Source organism: Corvus kubaryi, unplaced genomic scaffold, assembly GCF_017639235.1.
Source record: "Corvus kubaryi isolate FWS band 111438036 unplaced genomic scaffold, C.kubaryi_AGA036_p1.0 37300, whole genome shotgun sequence".
Classification (NCBI taxonomy): Eukaryota; Metazoa; Chordata; class Aves; order Passeriformes; family Corvidae; genus Corvus; species Corvus kubaryi.
The window spans coordinates 19,154,004-19,176,009 of record NW_024581093.1 but is presented as its reverse complement, the minus strand read 5'-3'; the positions used below and the strand labels follow the sequence as shown (position 1 = coordinate 19,176,009).

The 22,006-nt window shown below is 40.8% G+C and overlaps 1 protein-coding gene across 3 annotated transcripts in view; it reads right to left on the bottom strand.

Annotated features, from left to right (window-relative positions):
* Positions 1–22,006, bottom strand: part of PEPD (peptidase D) — a 144,808-nt gene that overhangs the window by 28,309 nt on the left and 94,493 nt on the right. For all 3 annotated transcript variants that reach the window (XM_042027690.1, XM_042027689.1, XM_042027691.1), the window contains one exon: positions 8,697–8,845. In XM_042027690.1, coding sequence (XP_041883624.1) covers positions 8,697–8,845 — 149 coding nt within the window. The remainder of the gene's footprint in view (positions 1–8,696; positions 8,846–22,006) is intronic.

Here is a 22,006-nt window from a genome sequence, read left to right as displayed (position 1 = left end):
TTTAAAAATTCACCAAAATCAGCTACTGTTTTTATACAGCACAACAGAGAAGCATGACCACATGGTGTTCTACTAAGCACAACTCTGGACTACACGAAATAAAACTCAAAATGACTTCCATGCAAAAAACACCCATTGTATGTGAGTAAGAACCTTGTACTTGGGAGGATAAATATTAGTAACAATTACAGTTATTTTCTTCAGGTATAATAGATTTCAATCCAAGTTGGATACAGTGTCAATTACTCTAAAGCAGTATTAAAAAACCAAAAATAAATCTGAATTGTAAAGAAGTTATAGAACTGCTGTGGACAAAAAGAAGTAGTCATCTGTGAAGCTGCAAATTTTGAATTTGCATATGTTACTAAGCACACGTGCTCAACTTAATAACAGAAACACCTGCTGGTAATATGATCTGCTATGCCAAATAGCTATGCCTAGCTATTCATTTTCAATTAAACAGTGCTTCAATTGAGTTATTTTAATCTTTGGTCTTGGTACTATTCTACCTGAGCTAGATTCTCCACTATTCTTTCTTTGTTAGAGGCATTTTACTAGAAAATAGAACAGGGAATCATACCCCTACTTTGAATTCAAATCAGCATTTTTTGTTGTCGAAATAGGTTATTTATGAAACTGGTAGTGGTTCACTAAACCTACCTACCCTTGAAAGTCTCACTGAAAGAACTGTGCCTCAATATTTAGGTAACAAAGGAGGACACACCATCCAAAATCTACTTTCTGCTATACTAAAATACAGACCATTCACCCTCTGAAGTCCCTGGGCTTACTGCTCTACCCCCATCAGCTTAACTACTTCAATCCTTTAGCATCAGGCAAACAGGGAGGAGGCAAAACATCAGAAAATAAAGTGGCTTCTTTGTTTTGTCCTTCTAAGTCACAGCATTCCTTGGAAGGCTGTACACTGGAAAACTAGCTAAGACAACACCCCCATTGCAAAGCAGTTAAGAAGTTACACCACTAAAGAAAACCTGAAGAAATCAGGAGAAATGCACAAAAAGTGGTCAGAGTTTCACAGAGCAGCTCAACTCTTGTGCAGTTACACCTGCCCAGAGGACAAAGACCACAGGAGATTAACTTTGTTCTGCATCCTGCATCTACAAATACATGTCCTCTTGTACCAAGGCAAAACCAGGAGTGGCCAACACTCAAACTCCCGGCAGGATGCAGCAGTCAGCCACAGTAACACACTGAGCCTGGCTTCCAGGCTGCCTATGGCAGGTGGCTCACGTGCACCTGTGACCTTCCATCCTAGAGATCTCCCAAGGACTGCTTCTGCTGGTCGTCAAAGGAAGTCCTCAAAGTCAGACCTACAGAAGGACCCCCCCCCGAATCATTCTGTATCTCAAATTGTTCATTTCAAAATTGTCTGAAGATGAGAAAGAAATTACAGAGTGGAAGGGTTGCTCCTAACATTAGAGAAACACCTTCAAACACCTATTCTCAACTGCAAAATGCAAGACTTGACCCAGTGAGGCACCTGGAGCAAAGACAGAGGAGGGACCATCAGCTACAGAGAACTTTCTGAACTCCAAGCCAGGCACTGCTGGCCTGTGCTCACTGGCTGTTCCAGCCTGCTCCCCTTGGCCTCTCTATCCCAAAATACCTGAGAGTCTTTTGGGAACTACTTAATTCTTTGCATTTATTTAGCATCTACAGCAAAAGGGTACCCATTTCTGTTAGGCTCTGAGGATCAGCTGCTATCTAAATGATCAATAAAAGGATCTTTTTTATTTGCTCGGCATGTGGGTCTACTTCTTTGCCTAAAATATTTGTACTGTACTTGAAGTATACCTGACTGCACTTTCTTGGTCAAAGATTATAAGGCAATCCTGGCATCAATGAAATCTGCAAAGTCTGATCTTTGATCCTGGAAGACAAGATTTAAGAGCTTAAAGAACCCACGTCTTTAAGTGAAACTGGATTTCTGGGAAAACCATACCCAAGCAATCTTCCAGTCCTAAAATGGAGGAACCTCCATCTTGTGTTATCAGAGATGTTAGCCCTGGGACGGAGATTTTCAAGATGTTCCTCAAAAACATTTTTTGGAAAAGCAAGGCCTGAACGCTAGAGGCAAGACAACACTCACTGTCTTGGACAGTAAAATGCAGAACTTGGGGATATGTATATAAGATAAGCTCCAGCTTGAAAAAATGCAGAGATACAAATTCTACAGGGAAACCCTGCGGTAATGTCAGTATCCTGAGGAGGAATTCACACTGCACATAAACTGACGTGATGAACAACAACTTCTGTGCATATTTGGAACTAATTTTTATTTTTCTTCTTATTGAAACAAACAAACATCAATCAGCAAATATTCCCAGCTGCATAGATAATGTCTGAAAGCAATTTTGATTCAATGGGGACTCTGTATACACAAGCTTTTCAAATCATAAAAATGTAGAGATAGGGACTTGAGTGACTGCCAACCTAGCCTTACTCAACTGTTCCTTGGGAGCAGTTTGCTAGACAAGGAGATCTTTTTTGAAACTGGAATTTAGGACAATAAACCTTACAGAGCGAGGTGTTTTAATTCCTTTTTCCTTGCATCCCAAATATTAATGTATATAACTTACAAGACTGAAAAAAAGTTTTTCCTGTTATTTTTTTAAAACATAGCTTTTGCAGTAGTACCAGGCATGCTGAGCACAACCAGCTCCCTTCCTTCCCCTTCTCCTGTGATTTTCCTTTAGTCTACAGAGAAGACAGAGAGTAATGCTTGGAGGTCTCAGTATGCAACTGCAAAAGGATGAAGACAGAAAGTATGTGATTGCTCCAATATTTAGCTCATTAATCTTAAAGACTCTGTTTATGCTCTAGCACATTAATCCAGAATAGTTCTAATTGCAAAGCTGAGAAGTAGGCATACTTCCTTTTTAGTTCTTCTCAACACAGTAGCAACTTAATATATTCCAGAAAATTCAATGTTTCTACAAACAGAAACTGTACGTAGAAACTTTCTATATGTAGCAACCAGGCTGTCCTCATCAACTAGGAATTGCATTTATAGAACTGAAATTATTACTATTCTCTAAATGCTTAAGATAACCTGAACAATAAATAGCAGAAATCACTTGAGAGGCTGCACATGGTATAAATACACTGTCATTTGCTGAATAATCAAAGAGAAGCCACTCCACAGAAACTTCCCCAACACTATTGGACTCGTATGTATCACTGACAGAAACATACTGGTCCAAGAACACAGTGCCTGGAGCTGGGCTATGAATGATTGCACTTCACCCAGAGCCAGCCCAGCACAGCACTCCCTGGGGGCTGGCAGCACTACGTGCCCTGGGCAGAGCCCGAGCTGGGCACACGGGCACTGCTCCTCATCAGCATCTCCTCTGCCTCTATCACCAGCACTTCCATGTGCATGTTTCACAACTCAGCATGGAGTGATGCAGGTTAGGAGGGATACCAGGAGGGTACCAAACCCTGGCTCAGGGCAGGGTTAACTTAAAAGTTAGATCATGTTTCTTCAACAAATTGCTTTCTTCGTATTTCAGAGAGGGACTTAGAGCAAAACAAATTATCTCACACTTTTTTAAAAACAGATTGATATTAATTCCAAAGAGCATACAATACTGGTCTCCCAGGTGTAACCAGTGACAAATGATGGATAAAGCTAACACATTGACACTGGATCTAACTTATGCAACTAGGATAAAGAATGGAGTGAGACAGATTTGAGAACCATGCACATATGCCCTTACTAATCCTTCAGATCTTTCCACTATCAACAGACCTGTCCAACTTGCCCACAAAAGAGTCTAATCTACTCCTGCAGTTCAGGCTTTCAACTGCTACCATGAGAGGTGTCCACTGGAGGTGCTACAGACAGCAGAGCTGAGACCTTGCACCCAGCCTTAACCACTGCACTCTGCAGTCTTATGCCTACTGAGGATGTGCTACACAATACTTTTTTTCCACCACAGTTTGCCTTTTTAAGCCTGGGCAATTACAGGGGTGAGAGAGAGCTACACTAAAAGCAGTAATTTTATGGTTATAGCATCAGGGACTCCAGAGTTGAGCAATATCAACTGACACTGTCTGTGTGAGCTTTGCTTGCACCCTTGGTGCTGACGTGTCATGGTTCAGTCCTTTAGCTACATGAACATCTACTCCTTTACACAGGACCTCAGTAGTACCAAGGCCTTTTTGATGATGCTGCCTATTCCAGTCCTACAGTAAAATCTTCAAAAATTTTAAGAAAATTTCAATGACACTCACCAGAGGAACAGACCCAGGGCTATGTTTCGCAATGTAGGCAGCTGGCTAAAGGACAGAAGACCTCATGCAAACAGAAGTGCAACATCCATTCATGTGTTACTACAGACAGGAGAATTCACATGGAGGAGAACCTCAGAAGTACCAGTGGAAAAGCTTCCACCAGACCAAGCAAAGCTTCCCACCAACTACAAGATGCAAATCACAGGAAGCCCCAAGTTCATTTACTTCTAGGGCTACCTTGCTTCCAGAAGACTCCAACCTCCAAGGCAAGCACAGCTCCTGATAAACCACTGAAGATACCTGTTCCTTATATAACTCCTCTTCCATCTGTTACAAAAGCTGAAAACAAGCAGGAAAAAACCCAAGAGACTTCACAAGCAGGCAAGCATGGCAAATGCACCTAGAAGTTGCCTCTGGGAACTAGCAACCTTTCCTGCACCAGACTCAGATTCCCAGCACGATGCTAAGCAACTTGCCTCAAACACAGGGTTTTTCAAAAATTTATTTTACATTTTTTCATTAATCATTTTCTTTTGTTTTACCAGAGTTTGGCTTGATAATCTGGAGTGTAATTTGCAGAAAGGCTGGGCACTCAACAGCTGTAACAGAGGTCAAAACAGCTGGGGTTTGAGCAAGAGCAAGGTTCAACTCCCTTAAAAAAGATCATGAGTCTAATGAATTTCAGTCTTGGAATCCCAAATGAGTCAATAGCTTTTACATTAACTTCTCTAGCCTGTTGCCCCCTGCCTGCTAAGGGGGACTGCTGTACACTTGCACATCACTAAGATGCAGTACAAGCAAACTTACTTGCCTGCCCAGCACCTGTGTACTGTTATGATGAGCTCTCTGAGAAAAAATGGTGAAGACATTGATAATTTTGGATTCAGAGCAGGTTTTGAATAGTAGGCAATAAACAGCTCCAGGCCGTGCACAGAACAAAAGGTTAAACTAAATTACTGAATAGCTGCACATTAGCTCAGCTCTTACTGTTATATGCATTGTGTGAAGACAGCAGAAGGAGAAACAATGCATGTATCTACAGGAACATTTAATTCCTATCATCCTTGGAGGTGAAATCTCTTGGTTGTCCCCACTTATTGTGGTTTTGTTTACACACTGGAGTTTTGAAATGCACAAACTGAATTCATTTCAGATGAAAGTAAACTGGGAGATGTGCTCCAAGACTGCATTTAATGTGCCTCAACCTCTGGCAACTCTAATGAGATTAAGAAAGAATGCAGAAGTGAGACAAATTAGGACACTAACTTCTGGAATACTCTGAGACACGTGCCTTTACAATTTCACTCTTTTTAAACTATTCTTTCTATGTATCATACTTCTGTAAAGCAAATTGCTTCTGAAATCACTGTTCTGAAAAAGAAACAGACGATGGCTCAGCCACTGAAGGAAATTAAAGTGTCAATATTCTGCACATCTGCCTCTGTAGTTTAGTTCTGTGGAAGAGGAAATTTAATGCAGATGGACTTGACACCATTAAGAATATCCCCTAAGCAGAAATGCAACACTCCTCTCTGATACCTTGGATCACAGGCCTGACTTCGTAGGAAAGACAATTAGCACACTGATGTACAAGTGCACTTTTTTGACTTTGCCTTCAGTGACAAGCATCACTGTCTTAATCATTAGTGCTCCATGTTCAGTGGTTTCAAAACTGCTGCTTATGCAAGACTGAATAATTCTTCCCCCCCTTTTATTTTAAACAGATTTTGTTTGTGGCAGAAGTTGTGACAACTGCACTGAACTTGGGCTATAATCCCACAGAGAGCGTTTCTTAACTTTCAGAATATATTATTTGCCTTGAAGAAGGAATTCTGTTCTTGCAGTTGTAAGGTAAGGAGATCCATATATATGATTAGAGTTGTTTGTACATTTGGACCATGCACAGAATGTAGTCAGATGAATGCTTCTCTATAATGAAATACAATGTTTTGGAGTATTTTCAAAATTATAACAACTGTTTGGATATAGAAATATAAACAAAATGTATCAGGAAGTCTATTATCTCTCAGAAAGTACCTTCACTCAAAAGTTAATTAGGTTCATATGAGAGCTGAACTGAAAAAAGAAATGCAAATCTCTGAATTACACACAACTACATAGAATGTTTAAGGTTGCTAGCAAGCTGTGCCCTTCCATAAACACAGTTATGTAACCCAGTATTTGGTCAGTGACCCTAAAGTACTCGCTGCCTATCTTGCAGTCAGAAAGACCCCAGGAATCATTAACATGCTGATGACAACTACTAGATGTCCCTTGTGACCCTTTGCCACAAGGCACAATTCAGGCCCCAATTCTGCAGCTGGAGATAAGCACCATTTCCTACAGCTGCTGACTCCTGCTCCAGGAATGCCTCCTGCCACCTGACCAGTCACTTGGCTGGCTTTGATCTTAGGAACTCTGGGAAATGAAGACTAACAAAAATAACAGCAAAATTAACATGGGCTCCATAATACAGAAAATCTCACTAAAACATGATGGTTCTGGATTTTAAATTTAGTGCCTCTAATCCTGCAAGCTTCTCTGCCTCTTCTTTTGGAGACCCAAAATATTACAGGGAGAAGAGACACTTGCAAGCTGAATTCACATCATCGTTTCCTGCTCCCCTCTGTGATAGCACCTGGCTCCTCCAAGAGCAGATCCTAGTGCTTTAGTCAAGGTGCTCACAAATTAGGTTTGTTTAGGGAGCCTGCAGCCTCTCCCCCTGAAACGTCTCCCTGTGGACAGCAGTGACAATGCATCAGTCTGCATCAGCCCCCTGAGGGGCTCTGGGGTTTCTCAGCAGCCTGACAAGTATGTGACACTAACCATGCTATGAAGGTCAGCATTTCCATTTCTTCTTTTTTGGAACGCTGGTCTTCCAGGAGATCTTAAAAAGGACCTAAAAAGCAGACTTTTCAGATATTGAAAATTTCTGCAAGTTACAGGACTCTAACTGGATCTGTAATTCAAGAGTTCAGGTTGCACTTCATTGCACTCTGAAGTACAAAAGGAACAAAACCAATGAACCAGTCCACAGAACATTTTTCTATAGATACAAAATTCATGATTACTAGTCTCATGAAGAGTGTAAATGCATTTGCACCATTCTTCCAAACACACAAGACAACAGAAAGAATAGAAAGTTCAGTCCCTTTTTCTGCCAGAGACTAAGAATGATTCATCTGTCTGCGGATCTCAAGCTCCCCAAGCTAGTAAAAGACCCTCGCAACTACTTCTCAGAAATACTCAACTTAGTATGTCCCTATTTTCTAACACCGTAAATAAAGTGTTCAGCAAACTGAAAAATTCTCCCCACCATCCTGAGCACAACATCATATTAGCTCTCAAATTCTGAAGACAGTCTGCAACTTATTAGCATGAAATACTGCTGAAAATGTTACATGAAATTAAAGGTGACACTGAAATACAATGCAAACTGTGAAGAGGAATAGGGACGAGTCTTCAGGGAAGGAACAGCAGATGATGAAGAATGCATATTGTTATTAAAATAGTAAAATATCTAGTCTCATTTTGCAGGTAAGTGTTAAGTGTTATTTCTCCCTTCCAAGCTGCTCAAATAAACAGTGCTGCTGCCAGCCTGTGTAACAGGAAAACTGCATCTCTTCCGACTGGCAATCCAGAAAGCACATGCACTCAAGGGCTGATGACTGAAGACTCATACAGCACATCTAAAGGGTAAGTGTGCTTTGTGCATTGAGTACATTCTTCTCAAAGATGTTCCATTAGTAATACTGAGAAATGCTCAAGTACCTTCACCAGTGACATACTCAAAATCACAGCAGCAGCTAGCTCTAAAATATTTATTTGCTGGCCTGAAAGCAGAATGGAAGAAAAATAAGGCTTTCATTAAGCCAGACAGTTGTTTCAAATGAAAATGTAGATTTGATAAATCAGTTTGCCTGCAACTTAAAGGCATACACTGAAGTACCCAATAGCCAGAGCTTTTGAAAGCTTTTTAAGGCTAATTATCCTTCCCAAAGATGCATACTCCATCCCCTTTTTCAATGGAAAATTTCTATTGTGCTTACACATAAAATACAGAAAATGCTTAAAACAAACTGAAGCACAACATGTGTTCACTCAAACTCTGACTTCAATTTGGCATAAGCTTCCTGAAAAGATGGCTGTCAGTGTAAAGACACATATGAGTAACAACTGTCACCCTTAGATGAAAGGAATTAAAAAAAAAAAAATTAAAGTATCTTATTAATCATGTTAATAATTGTTTCTATCTTTAAAAGTGTATGGAAAATACTGTGTATCCTACCTCTATATATTAGCAGCTGCTTAACCATGAAAATTAATTTTATCATTTTGTTCCCTTCCAGCACTTTCTAAAATGCAAACATAATTGACTGGACAGCCTGAATGCTACTACCAAACCTCTCAACTCCTGCTGACAGACACTGATCTTTTACCTGGCTTGACTGCTTTCATCACTGCCCGCGATGCCTTCAGCACCGCCTCATAGATATCCCTCTGGTCAGCAGTGAACTTTCCATTGGCAGGAAAGGTGCAGGTGATGTCAGAGCTGTAGCAGTAATACTCTCCTCCCATATCAAACAGGCTGAAAAAGAAACACAGGGGAAAGAAATGAAAATTTAGTTCCAAAGAAACAGTAGAACATAGTGGACCTTTCTCTCGCTCTGCACTTAAAATCATCTGCATTTTGGTAGCTTGCCATATAATCACTACTTGAACACTGTTCTAAGTAAAACAGGATGACAGTCCCTTGGAATCTCACAGCAGAAGGGTATCTGCATTCCATATGGCTTAAATGGACACCCTTCTGGGCTGTGCTGGTCCAGGATGAAAATGCTCAGAGAACACAGGAAGGAAGAAAGATAAAAAGTACATGAAGAATCCACTTCAAGCTCCTCAGTTCCAGTTTCTAGGACTTCTTCTCAGAAGAAAAAACATGTCCTTTTTTTCTTTCCTTAGAAATGCTAGCACCACATACAACATCCAACATCCAAAACAGAATCCCACTTAACAAAGAAATGTTAATGGAATAAGGATTATGGAAAGATCCAACCATAAGAAGTGCACACACAGTACAGTTTACTGCATCAGAGGCAGAAGAAAGAAATTACTAAGTGTTTCCTTTCATGGGGACAAAAAACTGGCTTACCCCTTGAGAAGCATATTTATTCTATACATGAATAAATGACTCACCACTGATTGCTCAGCTGCCAGTAATCAATCTACAGGAATAGCAAGTGGGACTCTACACTCTTTTGAGGACCACGTTAGACATTTGCAGTACTATGCTTCTCAAGCCTGCTTGATAAGGCATTGCACAGCTTTTGGCAGGCTCAGAAATCAGTAAATAACCAAATAACCATTTGGACCAGACAACACTTGAGCAAATAACCCTCTTGGTTCATCATATATTGATTACAAGAAGGCACATTTTACATACAAGACTTTGATCTTGACACAGTATTTGTGTGACCTGATATCTATTGTAATGAGTCAGAGTTGAAATCTGTGGATTTAAGTCTTCTTCCAACCACTCCAAACAACTATATGAGAGGCTAATCACTGTAAGAAATATGATTTTCCTCCACTGTGTTTGAAAACCTTGGAGTTTTCCTCCTCTTGCTGCTTTTTCGCAGCAGGGTCACTCAGAGAGCACAAGCAGAAGGCAGGGCACTCCACAGGAGCACCCTCTCTGCCACTGAGTCCTAATTACAGCAGTAATTAAGAAAACTGTGCAGGGTAGCTCTGTCCCCAAACAGCTTATGTGACTAGGTAAGGATAAATATAAGCTACCACAAAAAGTGCTATCACACTCAGCTGCAGCTGATCACTATTTCCAACATAACTGCTACTGAAAGCAATAGACAGTGAGTAAACAAAGGCAATCATGATAAAACTAAAGAATATTTCAGCAGGGCTAGGACTCTTCTTGCTGCATTGCACACACAGACACATACTCATGAAGACTTGCTCCAAGAACTTTTAAAATCCACTACAATTTCCTCCATGAAGAAATCTCTGCACTGAGAGCAAGCCCTGCCTGAAGTCTTTGCCAGCCTCCCCAAACTGGGCAAGGTTCAGCTGCAGAGAGACTTGCAGGACCGGAACATCAGGAACAACCCCAGTGGCTGCAGCTGCAGGAGGCTTAAAGCTACAGGAGCAGACTCCTTAGGAGAGTGCTACAGAGAGAACTGCAAAGTTACCTGGCTACACACCGAGCTAATACAAACACTACATACGTTCACTTAAATATGAAATACGGAATGTTGATCCACAAAGTTGCTAGTTGAAAAAAGATACAAAACAGGCAACAAAGGTCAGATCCACAGAGTGAAAAAACCATGACTGGACACCAACACAGAAACTGTAAACCAGCCTGGCCAAACCTCAAAATCAGAAACCCCATTAACACTGCCTAAATTCTGATTTTATTGTTAGACTTGCTTCTAAAAATAACTAAAGATACACATAAAAAAAAATCTACAGATACAGAAAAGTTGTTGCAGCAACTGAGAATCATGGAAAAAGCTGCTACATGCAGTAATGTACCAAGAAGAAACAGATCAGTTCTAAATCTTTCAACCCATCCCAGACTGACCCTCTCAAATCACAAATCAAGTTTCAAGATGCTTTGTGGGATCTGCAGCAGTTCTGTGGCCTAACTCTTGCATTTACAAGTGCAAATGCCCATTCGGCATGGTGACAGTAAAGCTGTGACCAACGACTTGTGAACTCCCTGTACATGTCTACTGCAAGCTGCTATGCTTTGTATGTTTTATGGTATTTTTTACCTGAAAAGCTGGTTTTCTGAACTTACCAGAGGCAGAATTTTAGCTATGTCTTTAACCTTACAATTATCAGCATTTTCTCAAACCCATTCATCACTCAGTGGCTGTTAAAATAGTTTTTGAGTTACTGGAGAACTAAGCAATGGAAAAAAAACATCACAAAGCTGATGGTACACCAAAACAAGGCTCACAAGCTAGGAAGCAGCATTTGTTCAGGTCTCTTGGCTTCCAGACAAGAGCAGACATGAGGGAAGATGATCTTTCAAATTCCACCACAGATCACAACACACCATCCAGCCTGTATGCTTCAGTGAGAAAGCATCCGAACCAAATGGGACATCTGGGAGATGTTTTGGCTCTTATTGGGAATTCTCTTCCATTTAACTTCAGTTGGGAACATATCCATTAGCTAAAATGTTGCCCAAGACATGGAAACAGCCCAAATATTGTAGTTATACTGAGAAAATAATGGGAGCCTGAGAGGATCCCAGTTTCATGTATTTGCTTGCCAGGCAAAATAAGTGGTGAAGCACATTTATATCGAATAAAATATATGACAGCTACTATCTTCTCCTGTTGACTAACCAGAAAAAAATTCTAAAAGAAGATTCCTTAGAAAAAATACACTTATTTTACTCTGAAATTACATGGTAAATTGCTAGTGAAAAAGATAGTATTAGTGCATTCTAGTTTGTTCTCAACTGCATGTACAAAATTACCTGTCTCAGAGTATAGTTTTAAAAGGGTCACATACAGAAACAACTACGTAATGTTATTTGGACTGTTATCAAATGTAGCAGCAATATAAACAAATTAAATGCATAAATGAAAATAGGCCTTATAGGCATCTTAATCTATGGCTTACCTCTTAAGAGCTGTTTAAAACAGATCAACACATGCACTAATATCATAAACATTCTCCAAACTCTATTATATTTCCCTCTTAGATAAATGAAGTGCTACACATCTAACAGACTGCCATCATATACATTGCATATACATTACATTTTGCATAACAAAACTTAACTGTGAATTCAGTTTTCCGCTGAATGATGAAAAACTTCATTCTAAAAAAACCCTTTCACCACTCCTTTTTCAGCAGGAACACAGTTGTGAATTGCTGATTTCAATGAGATTATGTGTCTGAGGCTGTCAGGTTTCCACGGCATTTGAAAGGGGTGGTGAACAGAGAAGGAGTGTTGCTGACCAAAGGGAGACATTCAGTTTTATGTCAAACTTTTCAGTGATTTAGCTTGAAGCTGAGGAGGTCGGCTCAATCTCTTTCAAAACCTTCTGAGAGAGAAGCTAATCTTGCTTTGCATCATTTTGTTGAGAGCAAGAGCATCAAACACCTTCATTTCAGGCTGAAAAGTGTATGATGCATAAAGCAGATTTAAAAGTCAGAAGACCTGAGCATCCCCTAAAAATTCCATGCTACTGTTTCAATTTATTTTCTAGAACGACTAGGAAGCTACATCATAAAAAAAGATGCATAGCAAAAATGGTCCAAACATCTTGGAAGTATGGGCATAGCTCTCCCAATGGAGGCTTCAGTTCTGTGTGTATACATAATCTTTCCTACAAAACATATTGCAAAATACTGCAAACATTACTAATTAAAACTGAACAATGCAAAGTATAAGAAAAATCAGATAACCCATCAGTTGCTCTACCGACAGAATGCCTTGTTTGTGTACCAGTAATCCAACATTAGCCAACAGGGTCAGAAAACAAGGTGCCTTCTGCCTGCTTTGGAAATCACCTTCAAAAATAACTAAGAGCATTTAATTCCTTTCACAGGAAAAAGCTAAACCCACAGGTTTAAATCATTTTGCACATAAACCAGTAACATAGTCAAAAAGAAGGAGAAACATGTGTGACATGCCACAGCCTTGCAGAAAGGCTTGGCTGGACATGCTCCTCCTCACAGCAGCTCCTCAGCCCTTCCCAGCAGGTCCCTGCAGCAGTTCTTCCATGTATGACCCCAACTGGGGCTCTGCTCCCCATGCAGGAACCCAGGAGGGAAGTTTGGAGGAAATATTTCAAGTCCTGTCATTTTTAAAGTGAATACAGGCTTGTAAGTCAATACTGGAACTGAAACACAACATGATGCAAAAAAGCTCCTTTCCCCTCCTGTCCCTCTGAAACAAAACAGATGAGTAAGACATGGCTGTGTTACTTTCACAGAATATTGGCACCACAAAATGCAGATTTATAGTTACATTTTCTGCTTTCAAGCCAAGAAAAATAATATGCATTTTGATACTGATTGTAGCTTTCTTAACCTTTGACTGTGAAGCATCAAGAAACACTTTGCATAACACTTTAAATTTGAACACTGTGGGCTATAAAGAGTCACAGCTCTTTTCTTCATAAAGTCACTGTATACCATTTTTTAAAAATAAAGCATCATCTTCCTTTAAGCATGTGTTTTACTTTTATAGGCTTGCTGACACTTTTATTGTCAAATAATTTGAAACTGCCAGGCAATGAAGCCAATTATAGCCAATATCACAATGGGAAGCAGTACTTTATTTGGGATATCTGAGCCATGGTGTATGAATTGCTATGATCCAACCACCAACCCAACCCAAAGACAAGCTCTCGCAGGCATTTTTCGGGAAGCCTACAGCTACTCCCATGAGCTAACACATAAAGCTGTCACCTTCTTGCTCTCCAGATCTGCTTGATCTGTACACTCAGAACTGGATCTCCTCACAATAGTTATAAAAGAATTACTCTTCTGCAGTTTTTAATGTGGCAGAGCGATGACTGGGGTGAAACCCAGGTGGACGTCCTTGTGCAATGCACCCCGACACGGTGTTGGACTGAGCATCACCCGCCTGCCACCCACGTCCTCCTCAGAGTCTGCTCTCAGGACAGAATCTTCCCTTTCCCTGGGTGGGTCTGCAAGACTAGTCATTAGAATACTGATACTGCCCTGTTTTACTGTGCCCTCCTCACACCTCAGGTTAAACAGGTGAATATGAAGCACTTTACTCAGCAACGTTTACTGAGGTTTTAGGGGTTTGAGCCATTATTAACCAACACACCTATGAGCAGCCACACAGATGAGCTGGTGCCAGCCAGTCTTAGGACAGCAGGAATAAAGGTACATACAGCCTTCTCCTCCTCTTATTGCAATAAAAGTAAGTCATCCCCAGCTGGAGATTTATGCTGTGTGATCTCAGCATACTCTGCTCTGAGTTCACAGGCACTCTGTGCTTTACACTTCAGGCAGCAATTAAATCCTTAAGTATTCACACACTAACAAAATCCAACCATTTGTTTGGTTAAACACTTCTAAGGCAATTTCAAGCTTAAGGGAACTAGGTATCAGCATTTCTATGAGATAGGTTTTGGAAATACGCCAAGTGATTTGGAAATAGGGTGGTTAAATAGCAGACCACAAGAATGAATTATTGTAAAAGATACCACAAGGAAGAAAATGGAGAGTTAAGTGACACATACTTTTTCATACACTTGCATCTTGACTAGCCAAGAGTTATCAATTAAAAAAGCAACACCGGGTAAGATAATATCACAAACCCCAAGAGAGGATTGGGACAGTATAGTGCATAGTCCTACCATGCTCTGGAAGAGGTTTTTTAAGTGAAGCCTTGCTGTGACCAGCTTCCATCTGACATGGCACACAAGGAGCTTGTACTGGCTCTGTCTTGAAGCCAGGCCTGGCTCACTGGTTTAAAGCCAGCTTTTTGACATCGATGGAGTCAAGAATAACCTTAAAAAGGTGTTGGAGAACACCTTTTGCGTAGGAAATTTGATTCTGGGTATTCACAAGAAATCAAGTTTTTGTTTAAGCCTCCTGTTCAAAAGAAGAGGCTGTAGCCACACAGGTAAATGCAGGTACAGAGACACCAAACAGCTACATGACCACTCTCCATCTAGCTGCAAGTTAGGTAACCACGTGGTCCCACGTTTGTTGCTCCTGCTCAACTGTGTCTTTTCATCTCATCTACCTTCTCCACGGCTTTTTTATCATCGCTCCTCTTGTACCACTGTCTCACTTCAGGCTTTCCCAAACTATCTCAAAGGTACTGGGAGATTTGTCTCAAACTTTTCTCACTGAAGATGACAAGATCTGTCACTAACTAAGCTTTGCTCAGATAGAAAGAGGGTAATAAAAATAAGTATCTCTGTCTACAGTGAATTTTGAAGGAAAGAGGATTGCTTGTCTGTATCTCTACAATTCCAACTATAGAGACTTCAGTGCCTGCATCAAGAATACACAAAAGTTTGAGCTGGCTGGATTAAAAAATAAAAAAGAAAAGAAAGCAAACAAACACAAAAGCTTCACTAGGTGTTGGTGCCTGTACTGCTCAGGGTTTCCCCTCACTGTCACACAGAACACTGGCTCACAGAATCAGAGCAGCAGTGTGGTGGTGGGTGCTGTACCCCTGGCAGAGAGCTGTGCCTCTGCCCTGCTGCTGAGAGAAAACCAACAACAGTGTGTGGGAGTGTCCTCTCTTACAATGATTTGTGCCAAGCAGACCTTCAGATCCATTCCTCCCACAGGATATGAAATATAAATCTCACTGAATCCACCAAATGAGCTGCACTTAAGAGCTGATTCAGTAAACACCCACATTTCACTAGTAAGATTGCTATTTTCATACACAGGTTAAGGAGTCCCTTGCTTATAGCATTTATCTTGTGAAGAAATCTGTGACAAGATCCTTAAGCTTCTGCGCTAAATAAATCAATTTCCATGATCAAATATAAGCCCTCTTCCACTCCCATGCAGTTTGCATTATTGCCTTCTTAAAAATGTTAAGTTTGCCCAGAGCAAAGAGCCAAAAAATCTTCTGACTGGCTTGTTCACAGATAAATTTGCCCCCAAGTGCCATTCTCAGTGTTTCAGCTAAAGCAAAGGGATGTTTCTGATACAGAGGTGCTGCACACAAATAACAAGTACTGGGAATACCGTGCCAGTACTGCTGGGTTGGGGGAAGGAAGTGGCAGCAATGAGGGTTACACAAATGCAGAAGGCAGCTGAATACCTCAGCCAGGTCCATGCTGACAGCGTGCCAGAAACCAGGAGCAGGTTCAGGGGAAGCTCTGACAAAAGGGTTACCTATCTGACTTGTCTTTTTGCTGATTTCTTTTTTCTGTCTTTACTACCCTATTTATTATCCATTTTTAACAGACATATTTAGTAAGTCTCTCAACTTACTTCCTTTAGCAGTACTCTCTTTAGCAGAGTACTCTCTCTAGCAGAGACAGTTTGCTGAAAAGTCAGCAGAGAGGGCAGCAAACCCTGAGTTTTGGCTAGTTTCCATCCCTTAGGAGCCTCCCCATTGGAAAGGCAGTATCTGGGGCGTTCATGGCTGCAGCTGACTTGCTCAAACAAGGAGCAAGGAAGTCAGAGCTGCAGGGAAGAGAGGAGTGCATGCAGGGAGAAACCTGTACTGGCAGCTGAGTGCTTCCCAATCAACACAACAGCAGCAAACCTCACTGGCTCCTCACCAGAATGTGTCTTACCAGCACAGGGTAAGAACAAAACAGCTACATTTGCAAGTTACTAAACTTTTGCAGTTGACTAAACCAGTCCCTTTCTAGATGTCTGCTGAGGAAAGGAAGGTACTGAAAGTGAACTGTAAAAGTTTGATACTTCCAATACATGCCATGATTCTTGGGTGCTGACATTCAGAACTACAAGCCTTAGCTTTCAGCAGTTGTTTCTGGACACTCTGACCTGTGTTGCCCAGCCTTGACAAACAACCATCAGAGATCACCTGAATAGGTGAAGGGTCAGACCTTACTTAATGATTTTACTGTAAATATTGTCAAGTTTTCTTACGTGTGTATGTGCATGCTCACATACACGTGTTCGTGAAAGTAAAAGGCTAATACTTCCAATGTCTTTCCATGATGAAAACTGGGCCAGTGTCCAATGGTACAGGTTCACTTAGATTTTTAGACAGCCTATGGTTTTTTTTGGTGATTGTTCAAGCAACTTCCAAATTACCAGTTCGCAAATGGAACACAACAAACAGGAGTTTTAGAATACTCTACAGAAGCTGACAACTGAATGAAAATCCCCTGAGAAGACAGTTGCTATCATTTCCATGGACATGTCCAAATGTTCAAGCCAAGTGCACAGTTGTGAAGGTAACAAACAGTATTTCCAAAAAGGAGGCTGCCAATTCTCCAGCTGAGCATGTTATTTTGCCCGTAAGAACATTTCTTTCCTATTTGAAAGAAACACCCACTCTTCATGGCAGCACCTAAAGTGGAAGTACAGCACAGCATTGTGCAACTGCAATTAGAAATAGTCCTGCCCTGAACGCCTCAACGGGCTCAGCCCAGGTGTGGAGCAGCAGCACACCAGCAGGACTCCTCCTGAAGCTCTGCCAGACTGTGCCTCCACTGTGAGATTCTCTGGACAGACACAAGAGAAGACCTAACACTGACCTGAACACAAGGACTGGAATTACATCTGGTTCAGGGAGAACACAGAGAAGTTGTGTTGGGGACTAACTGTACCTTCCCTCTAAGCCACACACAGTGGTTTAAAAGCCAGGCAGACTCCCACTAAAATTGTATTTTGACCTACACAATTGAGTTACCCACACCAATGAGAAAGACTTTGCTACTGAATTCTATTCAACACAAGCAACATCCATCAAGAGTACTTCTGTCATACTTCCTGTGTATCTGTATTAAAGACCACCATAAAAAGCAGATTACAAATCAAACAGCAGCCAGTTTTTTTCAGAATATGCTGGGCATGCTAAGCTAAAACTATGACAGATGAAACTCACAGCTGACAATTAAAAAGACATTTCACATACATTATAGACAGCAAAAATTACAAGGCAGATCATAATACAGCACTTAAAGGAAAGCTAAAATTTGTTACAGCAAACATGCTACTAATACTTAGTGATCTGGACTTTGGGTAAAAGGCTTATATATTTCTGACAGTAAGCAACCTCATAGCCTGAATTAACCAGTACTAATAGAACACATTCAATTACAGTAAAATTATTGTTAATTCTAGCAAATAAATTTCTCTATTTTTAATCAAATTCAATTTTTATGAATTAGCATAAAATTAATATAGTCCATAAGTACAACCAGATGAAAAATACCTACACTCGATGAAAACAGTAAATATTAATCAAACCACAGGAATCAAGCCAAAGGAATTATTTCAGAAATGGATAGCCAGTTAATTTTGCAATCAACCAGTAAGTAGTAGCAATGTACTTTGTATTATTATTAGAAACAAAACCATTACTACCAACAAGCTGTTTCAAAATTGCAGACTGAAAAGTTAAAGCTAACCCTAACTTTTGCATATTATTACAGCACCGAACTTCAAAATGCATAGAAGTGCACGAGGCCAAATGAAAATACGAGTCTCACCCACATAAAATAGTTGAGCATTTACATCTGACACATTAACATCCTGAGATCTTAAAAGCAGTGCTTTCAAGAAGTAATAAATACAGTATGTAGATAGATGCTTTTAATAGCAGACACTGAAGGACTTGGGTTGGAAAAAGAAGGACTTCTATTATCTGATGGCAAAAGAGGGTCAGTTCCTACTTTTTAAATGCAACATTGCCCCCACCTGGACAAATGAATTTTGGTTCTAGGTTGATATTAGTATTGTAGAACTCGATAAAATACCGGAAATTAAAAAAAAAAAAGAGTTTGGAAAACAGACACAGCAAACTTTAATCATCTTTTCTTGTATACGTTTTTCAAGCTCATCTAAATCTTTTGTTGACTTATTGAAAATCTTCCAATATTTTCCTGAAATAAATGACAGCCACTCAGTACTCACAGAAAGTCCTTTTATATTATACACCTACTCATTCCTGCAAAAAAGTTAATATTGCATTTCCTACAGATAAAACTGCATAATATTACGAAAAATATGCGGATATAGTTTCAATGCAATATGTATACTGCACATGCATAGTGTCTGCATGTATAAAAGATAGATACACATGGGTTATACATTAATTGACAAATACTTTGATTATAGAGCACTGTATATTATACTTTGGGGGTCAAAGAATTAAAATTAGCTAAGTAACTTTTATTTTAGCTAATGGAAGGCTTAGCCATGAACAACCGAGTCTGGCCAGTTCTTGCAAGAAGCAACTTTCTTTTGTGATATTCTTCACAGAATCACAGAATGCGCTGATTTGGAAGGAACCCGAAAGGATCACTGAGTCCAACCCCTGGCCCTGCCCAGACCCCCACAACAACCCCACCCTGGGCATCCCTGGCAGCGCTGTCCAAACGCTCCTGGAGCTCTGGCAGCCTCGGGCCGTGCCCATTCCCTGGGGAGCCTGGGCAGTGCCCAGCAGCCTCTGGGGGAAGAACCTTTTCCTGATACCTGGCCTACACCTCCCCTTCTTCACACACCTTGGAGTGACCAGCCACTCCAGGGAGGCCGAAAACTGTCCTTTGTCTCCTCTCAGTCATTAAAAATAAAAACCCCCAAACACTCAGCATCTTCCCTCTCTGCTTATCCAGAACAACCTTTCCCAACTACCCATACTTGCAGTCAGGAAAAACTCCCTGTGATGAACAAAGCTTCTGAAATGACACTAGAAGAGGTGTCAGAAGGATCTTTTGAGAGCACCACAGGTAATAATAAAAAGAAAACAATAAAAGCTACATACAAGTGCCAAATGGAAGGAAGCAAACCCAAGTTTGACAACTTGAGCAGAACACACACGTGTTCCCAGAAGGCTGCTGTGTGTTTGCACTGGCAAGTACAGGATGTTACCAGCATGGAAACTTGGGCAAAGCTCACCTCTTTCCACAGTGCTTATTTTAGTGCCCCCTGCTGTCAGTATTATTCTGATGACTTAAGAGTTGCACTGGGATATTAGGGAAAGAAATAGAAACAAAAATATGCCTCAGAGTTAAACTATTCAGATAAAGGCTTTTTGAAATACTAGACAGTTTTCCATATCCCCAGCTCTATCATTTGACTAAGCAAGTAACAGTGCTTGTTGATATGGCCAAGAGACACATAAATTATCTAACATTATGCTAAGATTGTACTTTTATGACAGATGTGTTTGGTTTTGTGACACTAACAAAGCTTTCTGGTACCTGAATGCAGTAAGACTATTTCCAGGTAAACCTTTTTTTACTGTCATCCATAGCAGTGATGGCATGCCATGGAAACAGCAGTGAGCTTTTTTAATGGGGGACATTCTGTTTCACTGAGGATACTGTGCTCTGCCCAATGCTGTCACGGAAATCCATAAATTATTTCAATGAAATAAGTAATCAATAAGCAAATAATGTTAAGAGAAACAGTCAAATAAACTGAAAGACATCTGATGATCTAACCTGCTTCTATTTATGCTTCTAAAGCTAGTTTTATTTTATAAATAATAGATAGTCCTGCTGTAAATACAAGGTTAATGGATTCTCTCTTAGGTCTGCTGTACTTCCCAAGCAGTTGATGCTGGTTGCACTCCCCTTATTTATGCTTTCACCCAAGCTCTCTTAATAAATTACACTCTGGCCCTGGTCCCAGCGAGGACCAGTGTCCCCCTTCCAGCTGCCAGTGCTGCACCAGGCCCTGCTGAAGGCACCAGAGTGCCTGTGTCCCTCAGGGGTGTGGAGCAGACCCTGTGAGCCTCGGGGTCTGCTGTTCATTAACATTGTAACTTAGGCGGATATTTCAAAACGCTAAAAATGCTGGTTTTGCAGCAGAATAGACTATTATTTTCATTGTTTAGCAAAGCCAAAATGGATCTACTAACCCCCAAAAATGTCATTAAGTGCTTGAAGGTCAGTGAATGTGCCAATGAGAGCTGCTTATGAAGTGCTGAATTTTCACTGAGGTACATTTGCCAGATGCCATAAAAATACCAAGACCTGCAACTCATGACACCTGAAGAGAAGCACCCCAGGTAATAGCTGTATCTATTTCAGTTACTTCTGGGGTCAGGCTGATTTTCTTGCATTTCTATTATTTAAGCATAAGCCTCATCATCAAGAACCAGTCTTTATTTGAAGATCACAGAAGCATTTTCTATTTGCCAAACATTGCAGGAGCCCTGCTGATCAACTGCAACAGAACAATCAACTCCTGCCATGCGTTTGGCACACGGCAGTGCCAGGAACACACCAAGGCAGGCTGCAGGAGCCACCAGGCTGCAAATCAAATGCAATAAACTATGATTTTACTCAGTAACTTCTCAAATCAAAACACAAAATATACACTTTAGGTTCACACCTCTGATGGTTTCTAGAACAAACCAGCAGACCACAAAGGTGAGCAGAGACATTTGCCTTGTCCCAGGCTTCCTCTGCTGCGCGTTGCTTTGACGTTCAGCGCCCTCCCTTCCCCTCTCTCCCCAGCCACAGTGTGACTCCACACTGCAGCACTGGCAGGGCAGGGGCAGCAGACAGAAGGGAGGACCCAAGGCAATTTGCTTCCACTATTTTTAAGGAAGCTTTCATTTTCCAGATGGCAGATGCTGGTTAGTTGAGACAACACTTTTCATAGAAGCATGCTGGCTCTGACTGAACTTGTTCTGGATGCTGTTTCCCAGGGTCAAGTCATAACTTCCAGCCAAAATCAGAGATCAGTTTAGGAAAGCTGAAACCAGAGTTTTCACCTCCCATAAAGGCCCTCTAACCGTTGAACCAGTATCTTTCTGCACTGTGAACAAAAGCAAAACTGCTCATGAGACACTTGCTCAGAAGAATGAGCCATGTGGGGGCTGCCATTCGATGAGAAGGAGTCCCAGGTGCACATCTGCTCTTGATTTCTACATAAAGGAGTCAGATCTCTACTCCTTTAATTTATTTGGGTTATTGTCTTCTTGAGTAGCAGCTTTTAATTTCATACTACTCCTCACCAAACTTTGAAAGACCTTTGATTTTCCAAAATGCTGGAAGCCTCTTGTGTGCAAGGCAAGACATTGCAAACTACAACAAGTACTTTT